Source organism: Amborella trichopoda, chromosome 12 (genome assembly GCF_054954075.1).
Source record: "Amborella trichopoda isolate Santa Cruz 75 chromosome 12, AtrichopodaSantaCruz75HAP2 v2.0, whole genome shotgun sequence".
Classification (NCBI taxonomy): Eukaryota; Viridiplantae; Streptophyta; class Magnoliopsida; order Amborellales; family Amborellaceae; genus Amborella; species Amborella trichopoda.
Genome location: NC_142347.1, coordinates 35,350,521 through 35,373,380, shown reverse-complemented (window position 1 = coordinate 35,373,380; position 22,860 = coordinate 35,350,521). Strand labels below are relative to the sequence as shown.

Genomic DNA, 22,860 nt, shown 5'->3' with positions numbered 1-22,860 from the left:
CCCTAAAAATAATAAAACTTCGTAGGAAATTTTGGGAGCCCTAGAAAGCCCTAAAAAATCTTAGAAAACCACCAACAACCGATAGACATATTTAGAGAGAAACCTTAAATCTAAGAACCCTAAAACCTATGGAAGCTCTAGAACTCAAATTTAGGGCATTCTAACTAATTTCCAAAAAAAAAAGTATTCTAGCAAAAAGATAATGGTGAATGACGACTTGATTCGAGCTTAAACTCTACATTTCGGGTTCCTTAAGGTAAAATTTTTTCCCTTTCTATTTTAATTTATTGTTCTATGATTTTTTTACAGCTAGCGCTCCTAGTAGGCTTAGAAAAGATCTGATATGCCAAATCTGTATCGGTTCTAGCCTATAATTTGAGTAGCCCTATTTTATCGATTTATAAATTTTTAATTAGTTTTATGTAAATTTGAATTGATCTCACACAAACGACAGTATACTCCGGAGGGAGTAGAATATCTTTTGGATTAGAATAAATTAGAAGAGAACATTTCACAATTAAAATCCTGATGCTATACGAAATAGAAAGCGTGGCATCCATTGGGTTAATGATTTGACCCAAAATAAAAAAAGCAGATGCATACATGTCTTGACCAAAGTTGTCAAATATGTCCATCTCTATTGGAGGAGGTCAATGAAACCGTAGGTTTTTATATAGGGTGAGGTTTGTACAGATAAACAATCAAATTAGAGCCAACCTTCAAATAGTGTTGAGAAATATAGTTTCAACATTGAAAATTTTTGTGATAGCCTAAAAATATATTTCATATTTATTTATAAAATTTAAAGTTTAAAAAATAGTGTAGATCGACATATCTATGAAAACTTGAGAATTTTGAAAATTGACGGTCCGAAAATGTGTTACAAAATACATTATTTCCAAAACTTGCAATCTATTTTTTTTCTCACGTCCATGCATCTTGATGTCGAGATGATCAATTTTTTTTCTCATGTCCATGCATCTTGATTTTGACATCATGATGCATGTACATGAGAAAAAAAATGGATTTCAAGTTTTGAAAATAGTGCATCTTGTAGTATTTTTGGACCGTCAATTTTCAAGATTTTCAAATTGTCATAGATCTGCTTGATCTACACTATTTTTTAAGCTTTAAGTTTTATAATTAAAGATGAAAATGTATTTTAAGGCTATCACAAAGATTTCTAGTATTGAAATGACTCCTTTTGACACTAATTGAAGGAAGGCTCTAATTTGATTGTTTTGAGGGTCGGCTCTATACAAACCATACCCTTGGTTTCATGGTCGGGCAGGCGAGCCCACCATTGCGTATCCACTCTAGTATACCTAATGGAAATTCTATGATGGTACCACGGTGCCAAATTACATATTTGGTCGGGCGCCAAAATACTAGGTTAGTTTGTTTCCTTAGTTCATCTCCCCCCTTTTTTTTGGTTTAATGTTTGTTTCTTTAGATCAACTCTAAGAATCCAATTAGATAACCCATTCCCAAAAACAAAATTAAATCTGAGAGACAGTATGTTTGATGAATTAGGATTTGAATATTTAAATTTTTAGCAATTTGAATAAGGACATTGCCTTCTTTCTATACATATATATATATGAATTTTATGTTATCTTGATGTATGTTTTTGTGTGCACGTTTGACTATCTGCTATATTTCAGATAAGCCTATCCGGTGTAGAGAAGGTTGCGTTTTAAAGTGATTAATGATTCATGGTTGAGTTTATGGTTCAAAGTGATTAATGATTCATGATTGAGTAAAATCGAGCGAAATTTCTGAACTACCCACAGATGAACACCACTAAAAATCAGGACGGAGAATTTGGTTTAAGAAGTTTGCACAACAAAAAGAAGAAAAAAAATAAAAATCAAGTAGGAGAATTTGGTTTAAAAATTTTGCCCAAAAAAAAAAAAGACCGGAGGAAAGAAAGAGCAACTGTACGGTACCGTCATGTTGGCCATAGATTGCTCTGCTAGGGCCTCATTTGTCAAACCAATTTACAATCTAACTAAATTGCAAACCAACTAAAATTCAAAAAATTAAATATATTTCTCTCTCTCTCAAATACGAGCCATCTGAAATTCAAAAATTAATTGAATCTCTCTCTAAATTGCAAAGCATCTTAAATCTAGAAAATTAAATCTCACTCTCCCTCTCTCTCTCTCTCGATCTACTTATTAATGGGTTTCTTTGTTGCATCCATCCCTTTATTGACTTGCTATCTTATGCAAACATTTCAATTTGTTCATCCTTTTATAGTTGATTTTTCAGTTTAAAATTTTCATTATAAATTAATGCTCTCTTTCATTGGATCCGATAAACTCATTCCTCCCTTTTTATTGCTTTTCAGCTTGGACTAGGTAACAGATTCTTCGTCTTTCTCAATGTCAACTTGTATGTTCAGAAGCTCTCTCCCTGTGTTAAGCGCCAAAAGAGCAAACTAGCAATTGGTTAAACCATATGTTATTCCATTACCAATCACAAAAATTGCAGAGAAGAGAGAAAAAAAAAATCCAATCATGGCGGAAGAGACTGTGAAACCTTAACCTCACGGGCGACAGAGATTGTAATGCGAGTTGAGAGAGAGAGATAGGGGGAAAGTTTGTGACAGAAAATCTAAGGAGGGGTGTGATTTGACCATCAAACACGGCATATGAATTTATATAATTAAAATTATACTTTATTCTAAAATACTAAAATATTGGAATGCTATCAAACATACACTATGTAATTCAAATAATCAGATACGGCATGTTTCGCCTTGAATTCCTTTGTCAAAACGACAAATTTCTCTACTCCAGCCAAAGGCATCGCAACATCAACCAAAATACTAAAAAGAGAAACCCGAATGAAGAAAAAAGTAATCCAATCAGACCTAGATAACCCATTCCCAATTTTGCATAAATCAAAATACTAAAAAGAGAAACCCGAATACAAAAACAAGGTCAAATCTGAGAGACTGTAATTGTAATTAAAATAATCAGATGAAGCATGTTTGGCCTTGAATTCCTTCATAAAAGCAACCAATTTCTGTACCCCAGCCAAAGGCATGGCATTACAGATGGAGGCTCGAACCCCACCCACCGATTTATGACCCTTGAGTGAAACCATGCCCTCACTAGCTCCCTGCTTAATAAACCCTTCTTCTAACTCAGATTTCTCAAGAGTAATGGAAACATTCATAAGAGAACGAACCGATCTCTCAATTGGGTGTTGGGCTCACGCAATTAGAGCCCTATCGTACGAATGCGGATATGCACTGTGGTACAAAGATATATGAGATACAAAAATATGTCAAAGTTGATGTGTGTACGAGTGGAAAAACTTGCAATAAAAAAATAAATTTTATTGACATCGGATTTACATAGTTCACATTTCAAGCAACGTCCACGGGAGAAATATACGAATCTACTATTGATTCAAGTGGTACAATAGTTTTCCAGGTACAATAGTCTTCTAAAAAACAAATTTTTTTAGGCTCACTGATTTCTTCTAAAGACTCCCTCCCTAGGATTTCCCTATTTGAAGTTCTTTTTTTTTTTCAGAGACTTCTTTTCTTTCTAGAGGTTTCTCTCTTTAAAAGAAAATATTATCTCTTTTTCTCATTTTCTTCCATTCTTTCTCTTTTATCTCTCAACAAAGGAAAGGCTTAAAGGATGTATAATGGAATGGTTCCAACTTTTGAAAATATGAGGCATATGCCTAATTTAATAAAGAACTTGACTTCATTTTTTTCTCTAGATATGGAAGGTTCTAAATTTTTTAGGTAAGGTTGAGTAAGTGAGCTCTAATTCTAATGAAAGAAGTTTGGGAAAGAAACTTGTATAAACGGCTAGGGAGTACTATTGTAAATGAAAAGGTAAATTTGGTTTTAGAAAAAGAAGCAGATCAACAAGGGGTATATAGTTTGGCAATAAAACATTTTGGTGTTATGTAGCAAGGTGTTAGCATGGACATGTGGCAAGGTAGAAAATTAAAGAATTTGAGGCTTTCACAAAAGGATATAAAGCTTAGAAGCACCTCATGAAGTTTCTTCAGGTGCATATTCAAATTTTGGTAAAAGAAGGGTTGATGTGACTTTAGAGTTGTATACAACTCTAGTGTTAATTTTAATTATTACTATGGTTGGTGTGAAATTTGTCATTTCAGTTGTTTTGATTTTTTTTCTTGATTGACTTGATTAGCCTCACAGGAAAATTTTGGAACGTAGTGAAATGGGTATTTCAAAATTTGAAAAATATGGGCAAATATTATAAAGATTTCAAATATTTTTAAGGATTCATGAGAATGATTTATGGAAGGGGATTCAGTAACAAGATATCAACTACCAATTGTGCTTGTAGGTGTGCGGGAGAAAGGTCACACTTACAGCATGTGAGAAGGTGAAATAGCCTCAAGAACTCAAAGGTGAGAGAGTCAAAGAAGGCGGAGTTGGCATGAGAAGGACAAACATGAATAGAGATGAGCACATAGAGGTTAATTTGGCTAGAGAGCTTACAATATTAGTTAAGTTCTCTAAGTTTTTCAAGAAAAGAATAACTAGTTTTTTAAGGGAAGGGTATGATTTTGTATCAAAGTGAAGATTGTTGGGTTGGTGATCCAAGTCATCCCCAATATCTTTCTCATTATTCAAGCGTACTTTTGGTAATTGTAAAAAATCACACAGATGTAGAGAGAAAAAGTAAAAAGGTGCAGTTGGCATATGGATGCATCCGTAGCTGTAGAGATAATGTGCACCTTCAAATTTTATCAGGTATATAATTTTGATGTGGAATGTTCTTACGATTATCTCAAAATCTATTTTTATATCTAATTAAAAAATTTTAAATTTAAAAAATGGTTAAAATCAAATAGATCTATAAACATATGAAAATCTTGAAAATGGATGGTGTAGATAATATGTTGTAAAATGCATTATTTCTAAGAGTTAAAACTTTTTGATTTTTCATAGTCATACATCTTGACATCGAGATGATCAATCAATGGGTTTTTCAATATTAAAACGACCTTTTCCGATGGATTTTTGAGGTGCATCCATAGTTCCACATTATAGGTTGCATCCTTATATAAACTTTTCCCAAAAGTAAATATCGTGAGGGATAACTTTTATTGAGGTTGAGATTGAGGTTTCTCGGCAAAACCTTAACTGCCATGATGCCCTACTTCGGATAATTTCATTGGCATTTTCTATTGTAAGCGGATACATGGTGATGTAATTGACGATGATTTTTTTATGATCGCGGAAAGGAATTGGGAGGTTATTTACTGAGTGGGAAGTAACCCTTACCAATCTTGTAAATTTCCCATCATAATTAATTCATTTCCTTGCCGATTGGCGTGGATGTATGGTGAACCACGTAATTTGTGTGTGTGGATAACGGTTGTAATTTGTTGTTGTGGTTTTGGATTCTTATGTCTCTTATGTTATTCCAAATTCTTTACACCATATATAATCCTAGGGTGTTCGGATTTCTTGGAATCCATTTGCCGGTAATAGGATATTTGTTTCCAAGTATTGGATTTGTAGTGGTGTAGGGTTCAAGCTAGTCTCAGTTCCAACTCTTTAGTGTTCAAATATTCGTGTATATGAAACTGATCATGAGAGAATTAAAAAAAATTTAAAAACTGAAAAAAATGAAAAAATTAAGATCGTTGAGAACTGGGTGATCTGGATTGCCCAGTTCCCTGACTAACTCACCCAATTCTTTGACAGAACTGGGCTAGTCCGTCAAAATCAGATGATTCTTAGTTCCAACTACAAATTAGGTCGCTCCACACCAAATCTCGATCTGGATTGGTGATCCTCGTTCCAGATTGACAAATTTTTAATCACTAGCTAAAACAAGTAGTCTAAGTCCTCAACAATTGGTGAAAGCCAAAACCAATGTCTAGAAATAATGTGATTACCAAAACACCCCCAGGAACCCAATTCTCCAGTACACAGAAGGTCAAGTTGGCTAATTTTCTAACAAAACGAGTCATGGGGTTGGAGTAGATCAGTCTATGGCTCGATTTGACATCTCCTTTGGGCAATGGAGAAATTGCCACTTGGGTCTGGTCCATCATAAAAGGACACCAATACCCCACCACTGGCATGTAACAGAGAATCCCAAATAGACAACCAGTCTCCATGATATGGAACATAAATAAAAATGGGTCAACATGGGAAAACTCTAAACAGCATGCCCGTCTCTATAAGGTTTTGTTACTCTAAAAATTTCTCCAAGTGCACAATACCGGAACAGGATGAAAAAGCTTGGACCCCAAATGCCAAAGCATTTAATGTCGGAATGTATGAGTAGGCCGAGATCACAACCCTTTTCATTGCCCAACGACAACATATGGAACTGAGTTGATGACCTATGAAGTAAAATGTCCAACAGCGGCACATAAGAATGACTTCAATGATCCAAGTACCAAAATGCTTTAACAGCGTCACAAAACAGGCCAATGGCCAAAGTGTTCAAGCACCTGGGGCAATACAAAGGCATTAACTACTGCCCAAATCATCTAAGGGCTTGACAGTAGTGCATATGATCAGGTTCCTGTTCAAGTCATCTAAGCATTGAATTAACGGTACAAATGATCGGATCTCCAAACTGTTAAAAGTGCATAACAGCACATGGATGAATGAACCGATATCCATAAAGTTTGAAGTCCTCAATGATAGTAAAAATAAATGGACCAATAACCAGATCATGTCAACGACATCATATGTATAATGGCTCAATAGGCAATTCAGCTTGCAAAGCAGGCAACTCATTGGCAACATACGAACAGGGCCAGATAGCTCAATGGAGGAATGGGTTGGTCAAGCCACGACCTGAGTACCCAATGGACAGAAAATTCGTGGGAATCAATATTTATAATGTTTATGCAAACTATGGCAGGATATTTGCAGGAACTTTGGCCCCCAATAGCCCAAACACTTAGAAATGATCAAATGGCCGCATAGCCAAACATGTGAACTTATGTCCCAACATAATCAAAGTTTTGAATCCAAGAGAGCTTTCATATCATCTAGCATCACTTGGAATCTCCCAAAAAAATTTCTACCAACCTGTAAGAGCCAACAAGGGCTGAACAATAAAACAGGCACAAGAATCCTATATGCCCTTAGATTCTTAAAAGTCAAGGGATGCCTCCGATATCCCAAAATTTAACGAGAAAACCTTAAGAGGAGCGGCAGAATCTGCACAGTTTCCAACAAATTCAAGCTCAGCTGACCCCTGTCAACCTCATCCACTCCCCTCTAAATAAAAGCATGAAGCTCTAAGAAACAAGGAAAGGTGTTATGTAGCTCCCCCACTCTTGGATGATCACCAGAACCGTCTCAAGAACATCTGTAAAATAAGAGATAAACAGACGAAGAAGAATTACGAGGTCAAGTCACAAAAAATTACATAAAAAGGAGGTTTCACGAATAACTATTACAGAGCTTAGCTCTTCATGCAATAAGAGAGAGAAAACAGTCATCTACACAAGGGCGAATAAAGATAAAATAAAATGGTAAGGCAAACATTGTATCTTCATCATCTCCATGTCTTTTCTTCGGCATCTTCCTTGTAACTCTAGAAAATCAAAGATATTCTCCATGAGATGTAATTAGTAGACCATCAGTCGGTGCTATGGAAGGATACATCCATAAAAATTTAATATAGATCCCCAAAAGGTAAGAATTCATCACATGCCTTGTATCTTTCACTCTAAGGTGGTTGGAACTTTGGGATTCAAGGGAGTGTGGGGTTATAGGGGTAGTTTCTCTCTCTAAGAACAAATGTTTTTCTCTCCTCGCCACTTGGGTCTTGGACTTGCAAGCAAAGTAAAAACAAGAACAAAGAATTTAAGAGTGAATTTCACTCTAAAATGCTTAAGTGTTTAAGAATTTCATTACAATGACCAAGAGTGCAAGAGCCCAAGCCAGCTATTACAAATGAGGTGGGTTTCCTTATATAGAGCAACCACTAAACAAGGGTGACATGCTCAAAAGTACCCAAAATTGCCAAAAAAATACATATTTAATGAATTAAAATATTAATCCATTTTTTGGATCAAATGACTAAAATACCCCTAAGCACTTTTCAACAAATGACAAAACCATCACTCTATGAGGGGCCTCTTGCCATTGCTAGTCTTCGGGAGCTTTTTCGGATATCTACAATGGTAATTCGGGCGATCAATCATTGTATAATCAATGCTTGATCTTTTGTAAACGTTTTGATACTCTTTGATCATCGTGAAACGGATTTTGGGATGGATTTTTTAGGAAGAACCCAAAATCCGGCCAAGTCCATAAACTTTGCAATTCTTCAACCATCAGTGTAGCTTGATTTATGAAGTTCCAAGTCTTCATTTTTATCACAAATTGAAGAGGACATTGTCACAATCATTTTGCAATAATTTTCCTTTGTCGAAAAAAGGGATTCCGGCGACCGGAAAAGTTTGTGTTTCTTCAACCTCAAAATTCTTGTCATTTGGGTTCCGATCACGTATAAAACTTGTACCAAATTGTAGCTCTTCGAAGCATGGTTGCAACGGACTCGTATTTGCGTTGATCCAACACCGGGATCTTGAGCTATGACCTCTTCAAGAATTGGATGTTCCCTTGTATAAGATCTGAATTTTCATGTTTCTGAGCCTATCTTCTCTCTAGAAATTATTTCGTTTCGAGCCACGCCATGACGCGTGCCTTTGTCAAAACGAGCAGGTCGTTGAGATCTAGCTCGTGTCCAAATTTGAACTTAATTGGACTCAAAACGAGTAAGATATGAGCATTTGAAAATCATCCCAAAATGAGAAAACACAGTTTCCATAAATGGAAACTGGTTTACCGAGGCTACACCGCAATAGTGTAAAACCCACCTTTTTATGGTAAGTTAGGCCTAGAATGGTCCTAGAGGTTCCGATTGCGTTGAAATTTGGCACCTAGGGGTTTTTCGACGTTCCAGATCTAATGACGATGGTCTGGTATTGTTTTGAGACCCAGAAAATATGTCTGTAGTTGTAGGGCCCATTTTTAGCACGATAGGAATTAGATTTGAAAACCAAGTTTCGTCCTGATCATATCAAAACTAATCAGAATGCAACAAAACTTTGCAAGTTTCCTTAGAGTATTCCAAACTACCCTTTCATGCAATTTGAAGCCATTCTCACACTTCTTTAGTGGTCCTCCAGTTTTAGGCTTATTGTTGTAGTGTTCCCATTGTCTGACGGTGTCTTAGTACCTGCAGGACCAGGTTACTACTGGCTCGCTTTTTATTCGCCTCAGGGATACAAGTACTTCAAAAATGACATATAACAACTTGTCCCACCGAATGCTGCTCTTCGAGAGAAGCGAGAAATGTAGTACTCGAAATAAAATTTCGTCAAAGTTCATCTTTCGAATCCTTTCTAAGACCTCTTTATTGCCTCTAAAAAATCTTTTTCTTCTCGATCATCGGCATCAACATGATCCTTGAGGGGGAGACCATGCTAAGCTTCTTCCCTGGGGCATGACCGCAATGGATTTTAGCTACTGGGGAGCCTTGTTTAAGGGCTTCCTTCCCAATGCTACTAGAATTTGTTTTCTGTGGGAGCATGCTGTCCGGGTGCCTTGTAGAAGGGCTTACCCTGCCAACTCAACAATGCTTTCTAATGAGCCAGCTGGTGGGTGCCTTGTAGAAAGGCTTGCTCCCAATCCAGTGGTCTTTTTTTGTTTGACCAACTGAGGGCCTTGCTTAAGGGCTTCTTTCCCAATGTCATCAAAAACCAAATATGTTTGGCAGTCGGGGGCCTTGCATGGAGACTTCCTTCCCAATCCGTCAAATTTTTCTTTGAGGAGCCAGTGGTGGGGAGCCTTACTTAAGGGCTTTCTCCCCGTTTACATTGAACCCGGGGTTTGTCTTTTTGAGAGGTTAGTGGTGGGGTGGCTTGCTTAAGGGCTTTCTTCCCCGTTTACACTGAGCCTTGGGTTTGTCTACATTGGTTTGGATAGACAACCGAGGAGAACCCTTAATGGGGTGCAAAACTGCTTCACCAGGATTTGAACTGATGGCACAGGGGGTGTCTCTTTGGGGGCTTTTAGCTGATGTACCGGCCTTAGTCAGGGGCTTTTTGGGAGGCTGTCTTGAAAGTCTAAACCTATTGGCAATGGACGCCTTAATTAATACGGTTACCCTCGAAACCAGGGCATTGATCCATGTTAGGCAATTATATGCCTTATAAGAACTTCTATCTTGAGCTGTCAACATGTCATTCGTATTTTTTGTTGACGTCTTGGATTGGAGAATCTCTTCCACAAATGGCTATCTTGACTTGCCATCTTGATGATTTTTCTAATCTCCATGGGATTTTCGCCAAAGCTAAACCCAAGCTGCTGGATTTTCTTAAGCTCTTTTTTTTTAGTTTTGATGGTAATGTACCCATGAGGGGTATTGATTCCCAAACCATCAAACTTTTGCTGCACTCAGTTGAAGTCGCCTTTGATTAAAAGCTACATCAACCTGTTTATTAGTCCGGGCGCCCTTTTGGGTTTTCACCTGAACTGGATAGAAGTCGCATCGTAGAACGGTATTCACCAACTTCTTCTTTTATTGAGGCTCTTTTACCCATGACTTCGAGGCCACATTCACCTTTTATTTCCTTTTTTTTACACTTGGCGCCCTTTCGGGCTTTCACCATGCCCGGTTTCTTATTTTTAGAACACTTTTACTCATGGCTTCATGGCCATGCCCGTCTATCATTTTTACTCATGGTGCCCTTTTGGGTTTTCACTATGCCCAATTTTATTTTTAGCAATCTTACCCATAGGTTCATGACTATGTCTGCCTGAAGCTTTCACCTGAAGCTTTCATTTTTGCTCATGACGATCCTCATCGGATGCTCATCATGCCAGGCTTCTTTTCTTTTTAAGAAAAATCCTCCTTCTTGATGATGCACAAGACAGAGGGATTCTATCTGTATAGGGCTCACTGGGGTAACAAATACCATAGGGGAGGCTTTTATTGGGGAAGTGGACATCGCTGGGGATGCACTGGGCTTTTGCAAGGTTGCGAATGGTTCACACTTGCTGGGTGTTGGGGGTTTTAGATGAACTAGTGGATTCTGATGAATGAAAAACTCCATGGGGCAATGTATATTTGCATCACTGGGTAGTAATCTATTGAGGATGGCGACTTTCCACAGGGGGATTAAGGATCAAATGGGGTATTAGACCCTTGGGATGATGTTTATTGGCGGTAGCGACCCGCTGGGGGGGTCTACTGGGGATGTTGGTTTGTTGGGGTGATGGTTTATTTGGAAGTTGATGGACTATTGAAAAGTGGTGGCTCACTCGGGATGTTGGTCCATCAGGAATAGCAATCCGCTAGGGAAGATGGATCGTTGGGGTATATGGTCCCTTGATGGTAATCTCTACTGGGGATGATGAATCGTCCAGGGTGATGGACTATTGGGGGTGATAGGCCATTTGGGAGTTGATGGACCACTGGGGATGGTGTATTATCGTGGGTTCTTATGGTGCTCTGAGCATGATATCTCCCATGGGGTCGTGTGAAAGTTCAAACGGGCAGGGTATCTTTGGTACGACTCCATGGGGTTAATGGAGTTCTGAGTTTGAAGCCCAAGTAAACAAGGGTTGTTGGGATGGTTTATGATGAGGTTAGAATTGGTGAATGGGATGATTTAGGATTCCCATGGTTTCTGTGAGTCATCAGGTTTTACCAGTGGACATGATGTATCAACCCCAATGGTAGGCTTGGGTGTAATTTTGAAGTTTTAATGGGAAGCTATATCTCCAAGGACGTTTGAACATGCTGTGAACATTCTTGGGAAGATGTTCAATGCATTCCCAATTGAATCCAAGGTCATACTGGATTAACAAATTCATCGTTTGTGGTGAGAGGGTTTGGGAAAGGGGCTACTGAGCTCAGGGTTCTGGGCTTCACATAGCTTGAGGTTACCCACTGGGGGGTTAGTATGTGTTGGTAGAACAAGGAGCATAGCTCTTTTGTTTACCTTGTATCAAATGTGCACAAGTGTGTGTTGAGCTCATGGTTATACCCTGGGCTTTTAGAAGTTGATTGGAGATGAGAAGAGAATAAAGTGAGAGAAGGTAGGTGTGGTCGTGCCCAGGCATGGGCCCAGAAATTTTTTTTTTTGACGAAGACAAAAGGGAGGTGGATGTGTCTGCGCCTAGACGTGGGCCTAGAGTTATTAGTGGAGAATAGAGATCGAAATGTGAGAGCCGTAAACGTGCCCACGCCTAGGAGCGAGCCTGGAGTTTTTGGTGGAGAAGAGAGAACGAAATGTGAGAGAGGTAAACGTAGGCGCGGCCTTGGAGCTTTCAACGAGAGAAAGAGAAAGATGAGGTGAAATTGACTGGCCCGCGTCTAGGCGTGGGCTTGGAGTTGTTGACGAGTGAGAAAGAGAGAGATGAAGTGAAATTGATGGGCCCGCGCCTAGAATTGTTAGTGAACGAGAAGGAAATAAATGAAGTGAAATTGACAGGCCCGCACCTAGGCGCGGGCATGGAATTGTTAGCGAGCGAGGAGAGAGATGAAGTGAAATTCACAGGTGAAATGGTGGTCAGGCAGGGACGACCATTCAAGGGTTTAAATGGTGCCTAAGGTGAGGTCCCTTGGATGCCGAATCTGCCTTCTTCAACATGTTCCATCCCTTTTTCTACCTCAATCTTTCCAATGTTCATCAATGACAATTAATAACCAGTAGTTCAAGAAGATCTAGTCTTTTGCACCCATTTTTTTAACCTCAATTTTCCCATTCTTCAACAAACCAACAAGACGAGAAAGCCCAGTAGTTCAAGAAATCCCATGGGATACCATGGCCCCAAATTTTGGCTTTTTTGTAGTGGGATCTCAACCTGGATTTCAAACCAGAAACCTTGACATTCAATGAGACAATCCATCCTTTTAATAAAATTCATCACTTCACTTAAGCTTCAGAGACAATAGACCCCATAAAAAACCCAAAAATCAGAAATTGGGATTTGGCTTGGGAGTTTATAAACTCCACCAAAACCAAAAATTTAGAAATTGAGGCTTTTAGAGAAAGAAAGGGAAAACATGGGTTCATTGTGAGTGAGAGAGAGAGAGGGGGGGAAGAGAGCTCATTCCCTAGATAGTGGGAAAAACATGGGTTTTAAAGGGAGAGAGAAAGGCATGGAAGTTTTGCAACTGGCTAGAGAGAGATTTAAAATGAAGGCAGACTGCATAGAGATTCATGGAGAGAGGCCCTAAAAGCCAATAGGTTAGATGAACGAGGAAAGAGGATTTCCTAAAAGAAAGGTAAGAGGGACTCCCATACACCGTTGCACTGTAATTAAAATATACAATCAATACTCATAAAAATTCGTAGAATTTTGCTTGGAGGAAGGACAATAATATATTTGTTGTGTCATTTATATGTGTAATAGGTGATTAATGACTCCAAATCCCAATATCATAGATGGTAGGCAGTTTATGCCAAAAAAAAAAACCAACGAAAAAAAATCATGGTAGTACATTAGGTAGTAATAATAGAGACTTAAGAATCTAAACAAAAATGATACAGATAGTGAATGGGTAACTGAAGATCAAGTAAGCTTCTCAATATTCTAATTTTTAATACTATATCTCCATAGTTACCAAAGGCAAGAGAAATGTGATACAAGTATTTCAATCACACTTGGTAACAATTCTTAGTGGAAACCTGGACTAACTAAGAAACAAGAAGTACAAAAGATATTTGAAACTCGCAATAGATTTATATAGGTGAATTGATGTAAAGAATAAGCATGTATGAGTGCAACAAAAGAAACAAGAACACATTAAGCAATATGTTGAGTGTCAAACATTCAAGATAATGATCAGAAACTTTTTGAAACAACAATATTTCCTCAATCCAGTCCTAAAAAAATTTGGAAAAAAAAAAAAAAACTTAAAATTGACAAAATGATAGAAGTTTCCACACAAATAGTATACAGTAAAGGCAAAAGAGTGATGAGCATCTTAATGATTTACACACAAACAAAAAACTTAGGTAAAATATGTATCATCCATAAAAGATTTGAAACATGGAGTAAGCAAGCAAAGTTCAATGTTTAACTATTCCATCATCATCAGATTCAAAGTCATTTTAAACACAGACATATATCAAAATATCTTTTTTTCTAAACAAGAAGTAAATGTACCAATGGTGGCACTGGCATAACACAACGTCCATCAAGGTTCGATTGCAGGCTTGAAGATCCTTTTATGACAACACGACCTCCCTTGTGAACATCAAAGGCCAGTCAAGCTCCACGCATCTCACTGCCTCTGATCAGAAAGCTAATAACAAGATGAGAAACCCTCGTAGAATTTAGCATTGCAACCAATAGAAGTAGGATAGGTGCTGGCCTTTTGCCATGCTAAGTGTCTACTAGTTTTAGCTTCATTGCATGCAGCCCATAGATGCAGATATTGATTGTGTAAAACAACTCTGTCCAGTTTCTTAGTCAAATTCATGTCCAACACCAACCTTTTTATCAAGAATAAAAATTAAAGAGTTAAATAATTTTAAGAAATTAAACATTAATGGACAATGATTAAAAATGTAACTTTGATAGGTTTATAGCCTAATTAAAGGCATAAACTAATTACAATGGTTGTCTCTTAAGATCATTACATAGATTATCGTGCGCATGCAATACGTGAACTCTTCCTAACCTTGTATCATTTGATGTTGTGGATTTGAAGGTAAATACTTCAGTTTCCCTCAGAACATGAGAAAGATGGTTAAAAGGTAATTTAAATCATTGAAGAATAATAAATGCAAAATTCATAAGCATGTAGTCCAATTAAAAACATATATTAGTAAATAATACTTGTGTAATTTGCTTTCTTTCTTGGGAGTAGAAAAAGATTAATGTGTACGCACACTAGGTCATCTGCTCTTCCTACAGTAAAATTATTTCTCTTGATGTTGTGGATTTGTAAGTTTAGCAGTCGAATTTCTCTCAAAACATGAATAAGAAGCCATTTGAAAAAAATTAACAATTATAACATTAGCACACTATAACCATGCGTTCGCCACTATATTTATGAATAATTCACAACACTTTCTTCCAACATACATCTAGTTAACATAACCAACTGAAGAACTATTTTCCTAAATTGTATATTAAGTACTCATAGTTGCTTAGTTGGAAATCAGATGTGCAAAAACACGTTGCTCGATTTGATGGAACTTCTTTATCTTGATCAGAAGCAAAAGATATTTTATTTCTGAAGCTCCTCCATATATACTTAGAATATTATGGGTTGACATAATATAATGTAGCAGTCTGAAGCTCTTAATCGACCTCAACATTAACAAATATTCCAAACTATGAAAAAATAAAATATGTGATTGACTGAAGATTATCTCTTTCTTCTCAAGTTTAAAACAAATAGGCGATAGTGATCCTAAATGTGGACACACAGCTTCAGCGTACCTATCTCAGAATAATTGGCTTCCAAGTTTCTTTCTCAATCAGCTTCCTCTGCATATTGAAAGGAATAATTGGAGCACTTACATTCATCTCTACAACAGCAAAATAAACAAGCTAAATAATGGAAAAGCAAAACACATTATAGTTGGACACCAATTTACGAGTACCTCAGCAAAGAAAGCAGAATAGACATACGTACCATTCACTAATATGCTTTCGATCTGGGTTATAAAACCTGATAATTTTACATTCATTATTGTTATTTATTAATGATTTATGTCAATTAAATTGTTTAATACTTGAGTTGATATTCTTCATATTCGGATTTTGATGTTGAACATGAATTTAAGGACCCAGAAACGGTTAATATCAATGATGATGACCTCATTGGGGAAAGGGATTGACAATATGTGATACTGGTGCCACCATTGGTCTTGTGTAAGAAGCAAAATTATGTTGGCCAAAAATGCACCTGACCATCAAAATGACTTTGATTAATTTTATCTAATATTATATCTTAAAAAAAATTACTAATTAATAAACTTTAAACTTTGTTACCGTAACTCTGTATGCACAATACATACTTTGTATAAGTTTCATGTTTGTGTGTGAATCATCAAGTTCATCTGTTGTTCCTGTAAGTCCAGTTAAGTTCATTCGATTAGTTTTTAATCTTTATCTACTGTTGAAATGAATAAACATCATTGACTCAGAGTTTCCAATTCATAGTACTAAAGATATGGAAGTCTACACATACATTACTTAATGGGAAAAGTTTATATAGAGCCGAGGCTCTAAACAATCAAATTTGAGCCTACCTCAAAAATTTCATTAGAAGATGTTGTTTTGATGCCCAAATATCTTCAAATTGATCATCTCGACATCAAGATGCATGAACATGAGAAAAAAATGGATTTTGAGTTTTGGAAATAGTGTATTTTGTAACGCATTTTTTGACCGCCAATTTTCAATATTTTCAAGTTTTCATAGATCTGTTGATCTACATTATTTTTGAAGCTTTAAACTTTATAAATAAATATACAAATATATTTTAAGGCTATCACAAAGATTTCCAGTAGTGAAACCACATTTCTCGACACTATTTGAAGGTAGGCTCCAATTTGATTGTTTAGAGCCTAGGCTGTATACAAACTGCACCTTTACTTAATAGCCTTCATTTTTTGGAGAGCTCATATTCATGCTTAAAATCCACATATTTCTATATACATTTTTGTCTATGAATATATTGATGCTTTTAGTTTCTTAGGCCAAGATCTCACTCTGATTTATTAACAAATGATCTACATGTAATCCAGAGATATTGGACTATGGGTAATAATAATTTGTTTTTCATAAGGTAACCATGAAAGTACAGCATTAAAATTAGAATATTTATCATATTCGTATCGTGTGGTATATCATGGTACTAACTTGTTTGATAAGATATTATTCATATCTGTGCAGGAATTCATGGAAAGCTGAATGGTATCCCTTCTCCTTGGACATGTCCATGTTCGTGTCTGTATCCATATCTGTATTCATGCATCAGAGCTCTCATATTAAAAAGCCAATCTAATTAACAGTGAAGCCATTTCTCTCTTCATGCACTAATTACAATTTTAACTGAAGAGAAGTTGAAGGCCTCCTGGTTTTTCTCCAATTTCAAGCTTGTGTGGTGACAATAATGAGTAATCTGTGACACAACATTAACTTCAAAAGGTGCCATTTATGCTAAAAAAAGGAAAAGAAAAAGGGTAGAAAATGCTATAGATTGTTTTTTCTTTTAACTAGTAGAAGTACAACAGTTTGTTGATATATAAGGGGAACCAAGTTTTACAAAGAGTAAATTCACTGCAATGTATTAGATTTATTACAAATCATATTCACCCATCATCATGTGCTATAGCTACCAATTTACCATTATGGCATCAGGACTACTTGTAATGGTGTGAACTAATCAAGCCAGCTCACGAGCGAAACCAAGCCAAACTCAAGCTGAGATAAGCAGGGCTCGAGCTTGGGAGATATATCTGTGTGTGCGACATAAAAAAGACATGAGATACACTATATTATATACGTTGGGTACCATGTTGTAGATGGTCGGCTTGTTTATGGCTTGACTTTTGCTCATTTATTTCCTTGTTTAAGTAAACAAGTCATCTGAAGCCGAGCTCAAACCTATTTTCCCTTAATTAAAACAAGTAATGTGTTTCATATTCAAGTTAAGGTCAAGCAGAACTCAAGCTCGTCCTCCATCCATGGAAATGTCAAGCTTCAACAATCAAGCTCGGCTACGCTCACCTCACAAACACCAGTTACATGGCCAGATACCAATTTCTCAAGCTTGGCTAGAAGGATGAAATCCCATCGAAATCCCATCAAGCGTATGTGCTTAGAAAATTATTCCACCGACACATCCTTGATTGAAAAGGTTTGATACCATATTATCACTTAAATATAGGCGATTTACAAACATTAAGGATCAATGGGGGGGTTCAGTTTTCAAGAGCACAGAGAGAAGATTCTCCTTTAGAAAAAAATCAGTGACTGCATGCCCCCCATCAAGTTGAGTCCGATGCAGTGGAGAGCATGGTCCCAAACATCAGATGAAGTCTCACAAGAAAGATAAACAATATAATCCAAATCCTGTATTTATAAAATAATAATACTCTACAAGTGGAATAAAATGCATCATATGATCCTGCAAATTTTGAAGCCAGAGTAAAAAATCCAATATACTCCTAATGTCTTGGACTAAATTATGGTCCTTATCCACTTCGGCTTAATAGCAAACCCAAAATAGTTGCGATAAGGCTTGGATGATGATGATCCACTCAGGGTTAATAAAAGCAAGTGACATCATTCTGAGAATAAAATAACCTCACGCATACCCTTATATCGATGACAGTGACAAATTTTTACAAAAGCACAAATTAAGGCATCTGCCAATAATCAATTTATAAATCAATGTGTTGTGAACAACACTTCTCATGAATTTAACTCATTTTATTAAACTAAAGGCATTAAGATCATGCAAAATAGATGAGGTAATCTGGAAGTAATTAGAGCAAACGGAAAGACTTAAATGTTATAATCCATCAGCAAATTTTACGACAATCTATTTTCTAAGAAAAGTAATTAGTTTTAAAGCCATCCATTGAAACTGAAAGGTAGAAAAATGGTACAATGTCATGGACTCGAAGCAATCCACTTAGGGTTAGTAGCAAACCCAAAATAGTTGGGATAAGACTTGGATGATGATTGATCCACTTAGGGTTAATGAAAGAAAGTGACATCATTCTGAGAATAAAATGACTTCAAGCATACCGTTATATCGACAACAGTGACATAAAGTTAGACAAAAGCACAAATGAGGGCATTTGCTTGAGGCAACTGCCAATATTCAATTTATAACTGTAGACTAAATTTAGCTGCAGGGACAGCAAAAATGGATTATATTGAATATATTTTGACCAATAAAATGCGCTGCGAACAACAACACTCATGAATTGAACTCATTATATTAAACTTAAGGCATTAGATCATGCAAAATAGATTAGGTAATCTGGAAGTAATTAGAGCAAAAGGCAAAACTTAAAGACCGAAAACTGAAAGAACACATAAATGTTATAATCCATCAGACAATTTTACGACAATCTATTTTCTGAGAATAGTTATGAGTTTCAAAGCAATCCATTGAAACTGAAAGACAGAAAATGGTACAATGTCATGGACTTGAAGCATGATGACGTGAGCCTTGGAGGGGATGTGACTAGTACAAAGACCTACTATGAGTGACATCTCTGAGATAAGAAATTGGGCGAGTTCACAAAAGATGAACAAAACAAAGAAGCATCCAAAAAGATGTTCAATTTCTTTTCAACTGGGACGACTTGGAAGGGAATCGAGATGAGCTGGAAACCCCAAGAAGGTTCAACTGTGATGAAAGAAGAGTAAAAGCATGGTTCACTAAAAGCACAGATAGTTCCCTTTGCTCTCATACCACGCGACGAGGACTGAAGGTCCCTTTCCCAAATTGTGAATTCATCAATAACCAATGAATGACAAAATTCCTTGACAAACACCTATATTTATACATATCACCAAAACTTCTTGGTGAAAATATGCAGTGAAGAACATACAACATAATGAACAATACCAAAAAAAGGCCTTTAATAGGCAACTAAACACCAGTGAATGAGAAAATTCCTTAAGATAAAGCTACGTGAGATGTAATGACCAAAATTGCCTTACAAAAATATGCATAGTCAATAACATACAAGACAATTAACAAGAAACAAAATGCCTTTAATAGGCAAACCATACACAATGTGATAGAGGAGCAAAGGAATTTTCCTTTTCGCTCTAATTTTAATTTATCATTTGAATGAAATTCTACATAGAAAATAAAGAATAAAGGAGTTAAGGATCTTGTTGCAGCAGGCTCCACACTGGTGTAATGAAATCATGCTACAATAATCTTGTCCAATGCATATTGGGTATTTCCAATGTACATTTAGTAGCTCTATTCCCATTTATGCCAATGAATATAAAACACACAGATACACATGTTAGAGTTGAGAGGCCAGGGAAAAAGCTACTTGAAACAAGCAGTTTGATAAGAGTAGTAAACCAAGCAAAATTTGCAAATGGTCTGGAATTAACCTTTAACATACAAAAGTGATCACTCATTTCTTCTTTTTCCTCGTCTTTTGCATCTGCAAGTGTTGTTTCTTCTTGTTCTTCTTCTGCCCTTTTTGGGCCAACTCTGTCATTCTTTCCTTCCTTTTCGGCTTATAAACCTCAGTTTTTGATGGATCCAACAGATCAACGGAACATTGAAGCACTGCCCCTCTCTCCAATGCCTCATCCCAAAGCTTCCTACCAATCTCAAACTTCCCTCCTTTACAAAGCTTCGTAATAAGCAAGTCATAAGTGGGACCATAAACCTCTGAACAATTCTCCTTCATTCTCGCTAAAAGCCAAAGGGCATGATCAACCTTTTCAACCCCACATAAGACCCCAGTCAAACTATGATAAAACCTGGCCTTGGGCTTCAACCCAATCTGAATCATCTCATCCACCATCTCATTTCCTTTACCCATTCTACCAGTCAAGTATAAAAGCCTAACAACCAAAAAATAACTAACATAATCAGGATCACACCCCTCTTGGACCATTGCTCGGAAAACCTGATCAGCTTCCTTAACTCTTCTGGCCCGACCCAAATAAGAGATCAATATATTGAAGCTAATTGTGGTGGGACAAACACTATTAGACCTCATTTCCATAACCAATTCAAAAAAGTCTCGAACAAGAGCAGATGGATTAATCCTCAGATTTTTTGCACAAACACATCTAATTAAACTATGGTAAGCAACCAAATTCGGACTAAATCCATTAGACCTCATCTCCTCAAAAACCCTTCTAGCGTCCTTAAACTCCCCTTTGATACACCACCCGTGGATCAGGGTGGTGAATATATATGAATCCATCGAAACCCAATTCTTCGCATTCCACACCACACCTTCAGCTTTGCGAGCATGGCCTCGAGCACATAGAGCATGAACCAGAAGATTCAAGCTCTTTTCATCTCTTGGGCACCTATATTTCTCTATGTTCTTAAATATACCAATTGCTTGGTCCTCTTTTCCATGATCCACCATTGTTGTAGCAATGGCTGCCCATGTATCAATACCCATTCCTCTGCTCTCTCTCTTGAGCTCCGTGACCAGGAGTTCCATGGCTCTAAGGTCCTTTAGTGAAGCAAAGAGTTTGATGGCATGATTGAACAAAGTGTCTGGTAATTTACAGGTGGGTTGTTTCGCCGACCAAGTGAAGAACCTTAAGAGCCTCCTGGTTTGTGCACGATGCGTACATGACTCCATAACTTGGGTCACTAATGGTGGGGAGATTAAGATTTCGGACTGGTTCAAGTTTGATTCGATATCATCAAGATTGCCAATGTCTAAGAGTAATTTAGAAAGCTTTTGGGCGTCTGATGAGTAGGAGACTGTGCAGAGTAGTCTAGAAAAAGATATGGGGTGCCAATGGTTCAATCTTAGCATCTTTCATGGCACATAGAAATCATCTTCTAGTTGGGGTTTATTGTTGAACCTTGTGGACAAGAGACAGAGAACTCCAGACCCTGTTTCATCATATGAGTAATTTTCAGAATTGTGGAAAGCAGAAAATTTGCAGACTACGAGACATACCTACAAAAAGCAAGAGGCAAATGCTAGTCTTCGCTCACTCGCAAGGTCTGTGTAACAGTTTGAGCTGGTGGCTTAAGAATGGTAAGACCACTCTTAATTTAGTTCTGAAAATGCCAAATCCGGATTGGAAAACGGTGGGACAGTACCGATTGTCACCGCACAAACTAGCCCGTTCTAAGAAGAACCGCCGATCGGTTATATGAGCTAATGGGGCTGAAGTGACCACTTCATTTATTTTTTCATAGGGAATGATCATGTTTATTTTTATTACACAAGTTTAAGGTAATTTTAGGATTTGACCGTTGGATCAAGATCCAATCTCAAGATCAAATGTCCTCCTTACCGGCTAAGCATTTTCAATGGACCGGTTTAAGGTGTTTTTAGCCCTTGCCATTAGATCAATATCCAATCTCCTGAACAAATGTCCCCCTTACCAAATTCACCCAGTAAGTTACTCTCATATGTTTCAAATTTGTCCCTAATCTTTTTTATCAAAGAATAATAATAATAATAATAATAAATAAAAGTAAAAAACCACGCGAATAAACCATCTCTCAAAGTGGAAGGAAGTCAACTCCAAAGATCTTTTCATAAGATCACAATACTTTTTTTTTATTATCAAATAACCTAATTCTATAAAAGGGATGTACTCATCTTTTTAAATACAACTTAAAAACAAACATAAATATTTTTTTTTTTTAAATTTATGTTTAAGGTGTTTTTTGCCCTTGACTCGTCTTTAGGAGAGGACCTGTAATCCACAGACTGAGATTGCGACCCCTTGGCTCATCGACCTGACTTGGGTGACTTACTAATAAGCCCCCGCTTGAACTGTGGATCATGAAAAATACTGGATCGGTCAGATAAAGCAAATGTGGTCCATAGTCTACAGTTGAGTGCGTCATGATTCTTGATTCAATTCCTAAACCATATGTATAATTTTCCCATCAAATTAATTTAATTGTGTTTGTTTTATGATAATAAATATTTTAAAATTATTATTTGAATATTTATGAACCACTAGATATTTTATTTATAATTTTTGGATTTATAAAATTAAATATATTGATTTTACAATAGTTTAAATATTCAAATAATATTCTAAAATTATTTATTAATTTTAAAAATATAAAAATACCATGGGGGTCCATTATGCACAGGAGCCCACCATATTTCTAGAAGGTGGCGCCCATG

The 22,860-nt window shown here is 36.8% G+C and overlaps 1 protein-coding gene across 9 annotated transcripts; it reads right to left on the bottom strand.

The window, feature by feature from the left end:
* Positions 1-6,849: 6,849 nt before the first annotated feature.
* Positions 6,850-21,845, bottom strand: LOC18439081 (Pentatricopeptide repeat (PPR) superfamily protein). 9 transcript variants are annotated; one of them, XM_020670291.2, is made up of 7 exons: positions 20,117-21,828; positions 16,883-16,983; positions 16,036-16,086; positions 15,835-15,923; positions 15,455-15,502; positions 14,171-14,309; positions 6,850-7,346 (listed from the first exon to the last, which is right to left on the bottom strand). In XM_020670291.2, the coding sequence occupies exon 1, from the start codon at positions 21,517-21,519 to the stop codon at positions 20,140-20,142; it is 1,380 nt and encodes a 459-aa protein (XP_020525950.1). In that variant the 5' UTR covers positions 21,520-21,828; the 3' UTR covers positions 6,850-7,346; positions 14,171-14,309; positions 15,455-15,502; positions 15,835-15,923; positions 16,036-16,086; positions 16,883-16,983; positions 20,117-20,139. The 9 variants fall into 9 exon arrangements, with proteins under 9 accessions (XP_020525950.1, XP_020525949.1, XP_088708968.1 ...); XM_020670290.2 differs by having other exon boundaries at positions 14,171-14,297; XM_088852842.1 differs by lacking the exons at positions 15,835-15,923; positions 16,036-16,086 and having other exon boundaries at positions 14,171-14,297; positions 20,117-21,599; positions 21,705-21,845.
* Positions 21,846-22,860: the final 1,015 nt, after the last annotated feature.

What these genes read in the sequence shown, in the direction of transcription:
- LOC18439081 (XM_088852842.1), bottom strand. Translation starts at nt 21,519, where the DNA reads ATGCTAAGATTGAACCATTGGCACCCCATATCTTTTTCTAGACTACTC.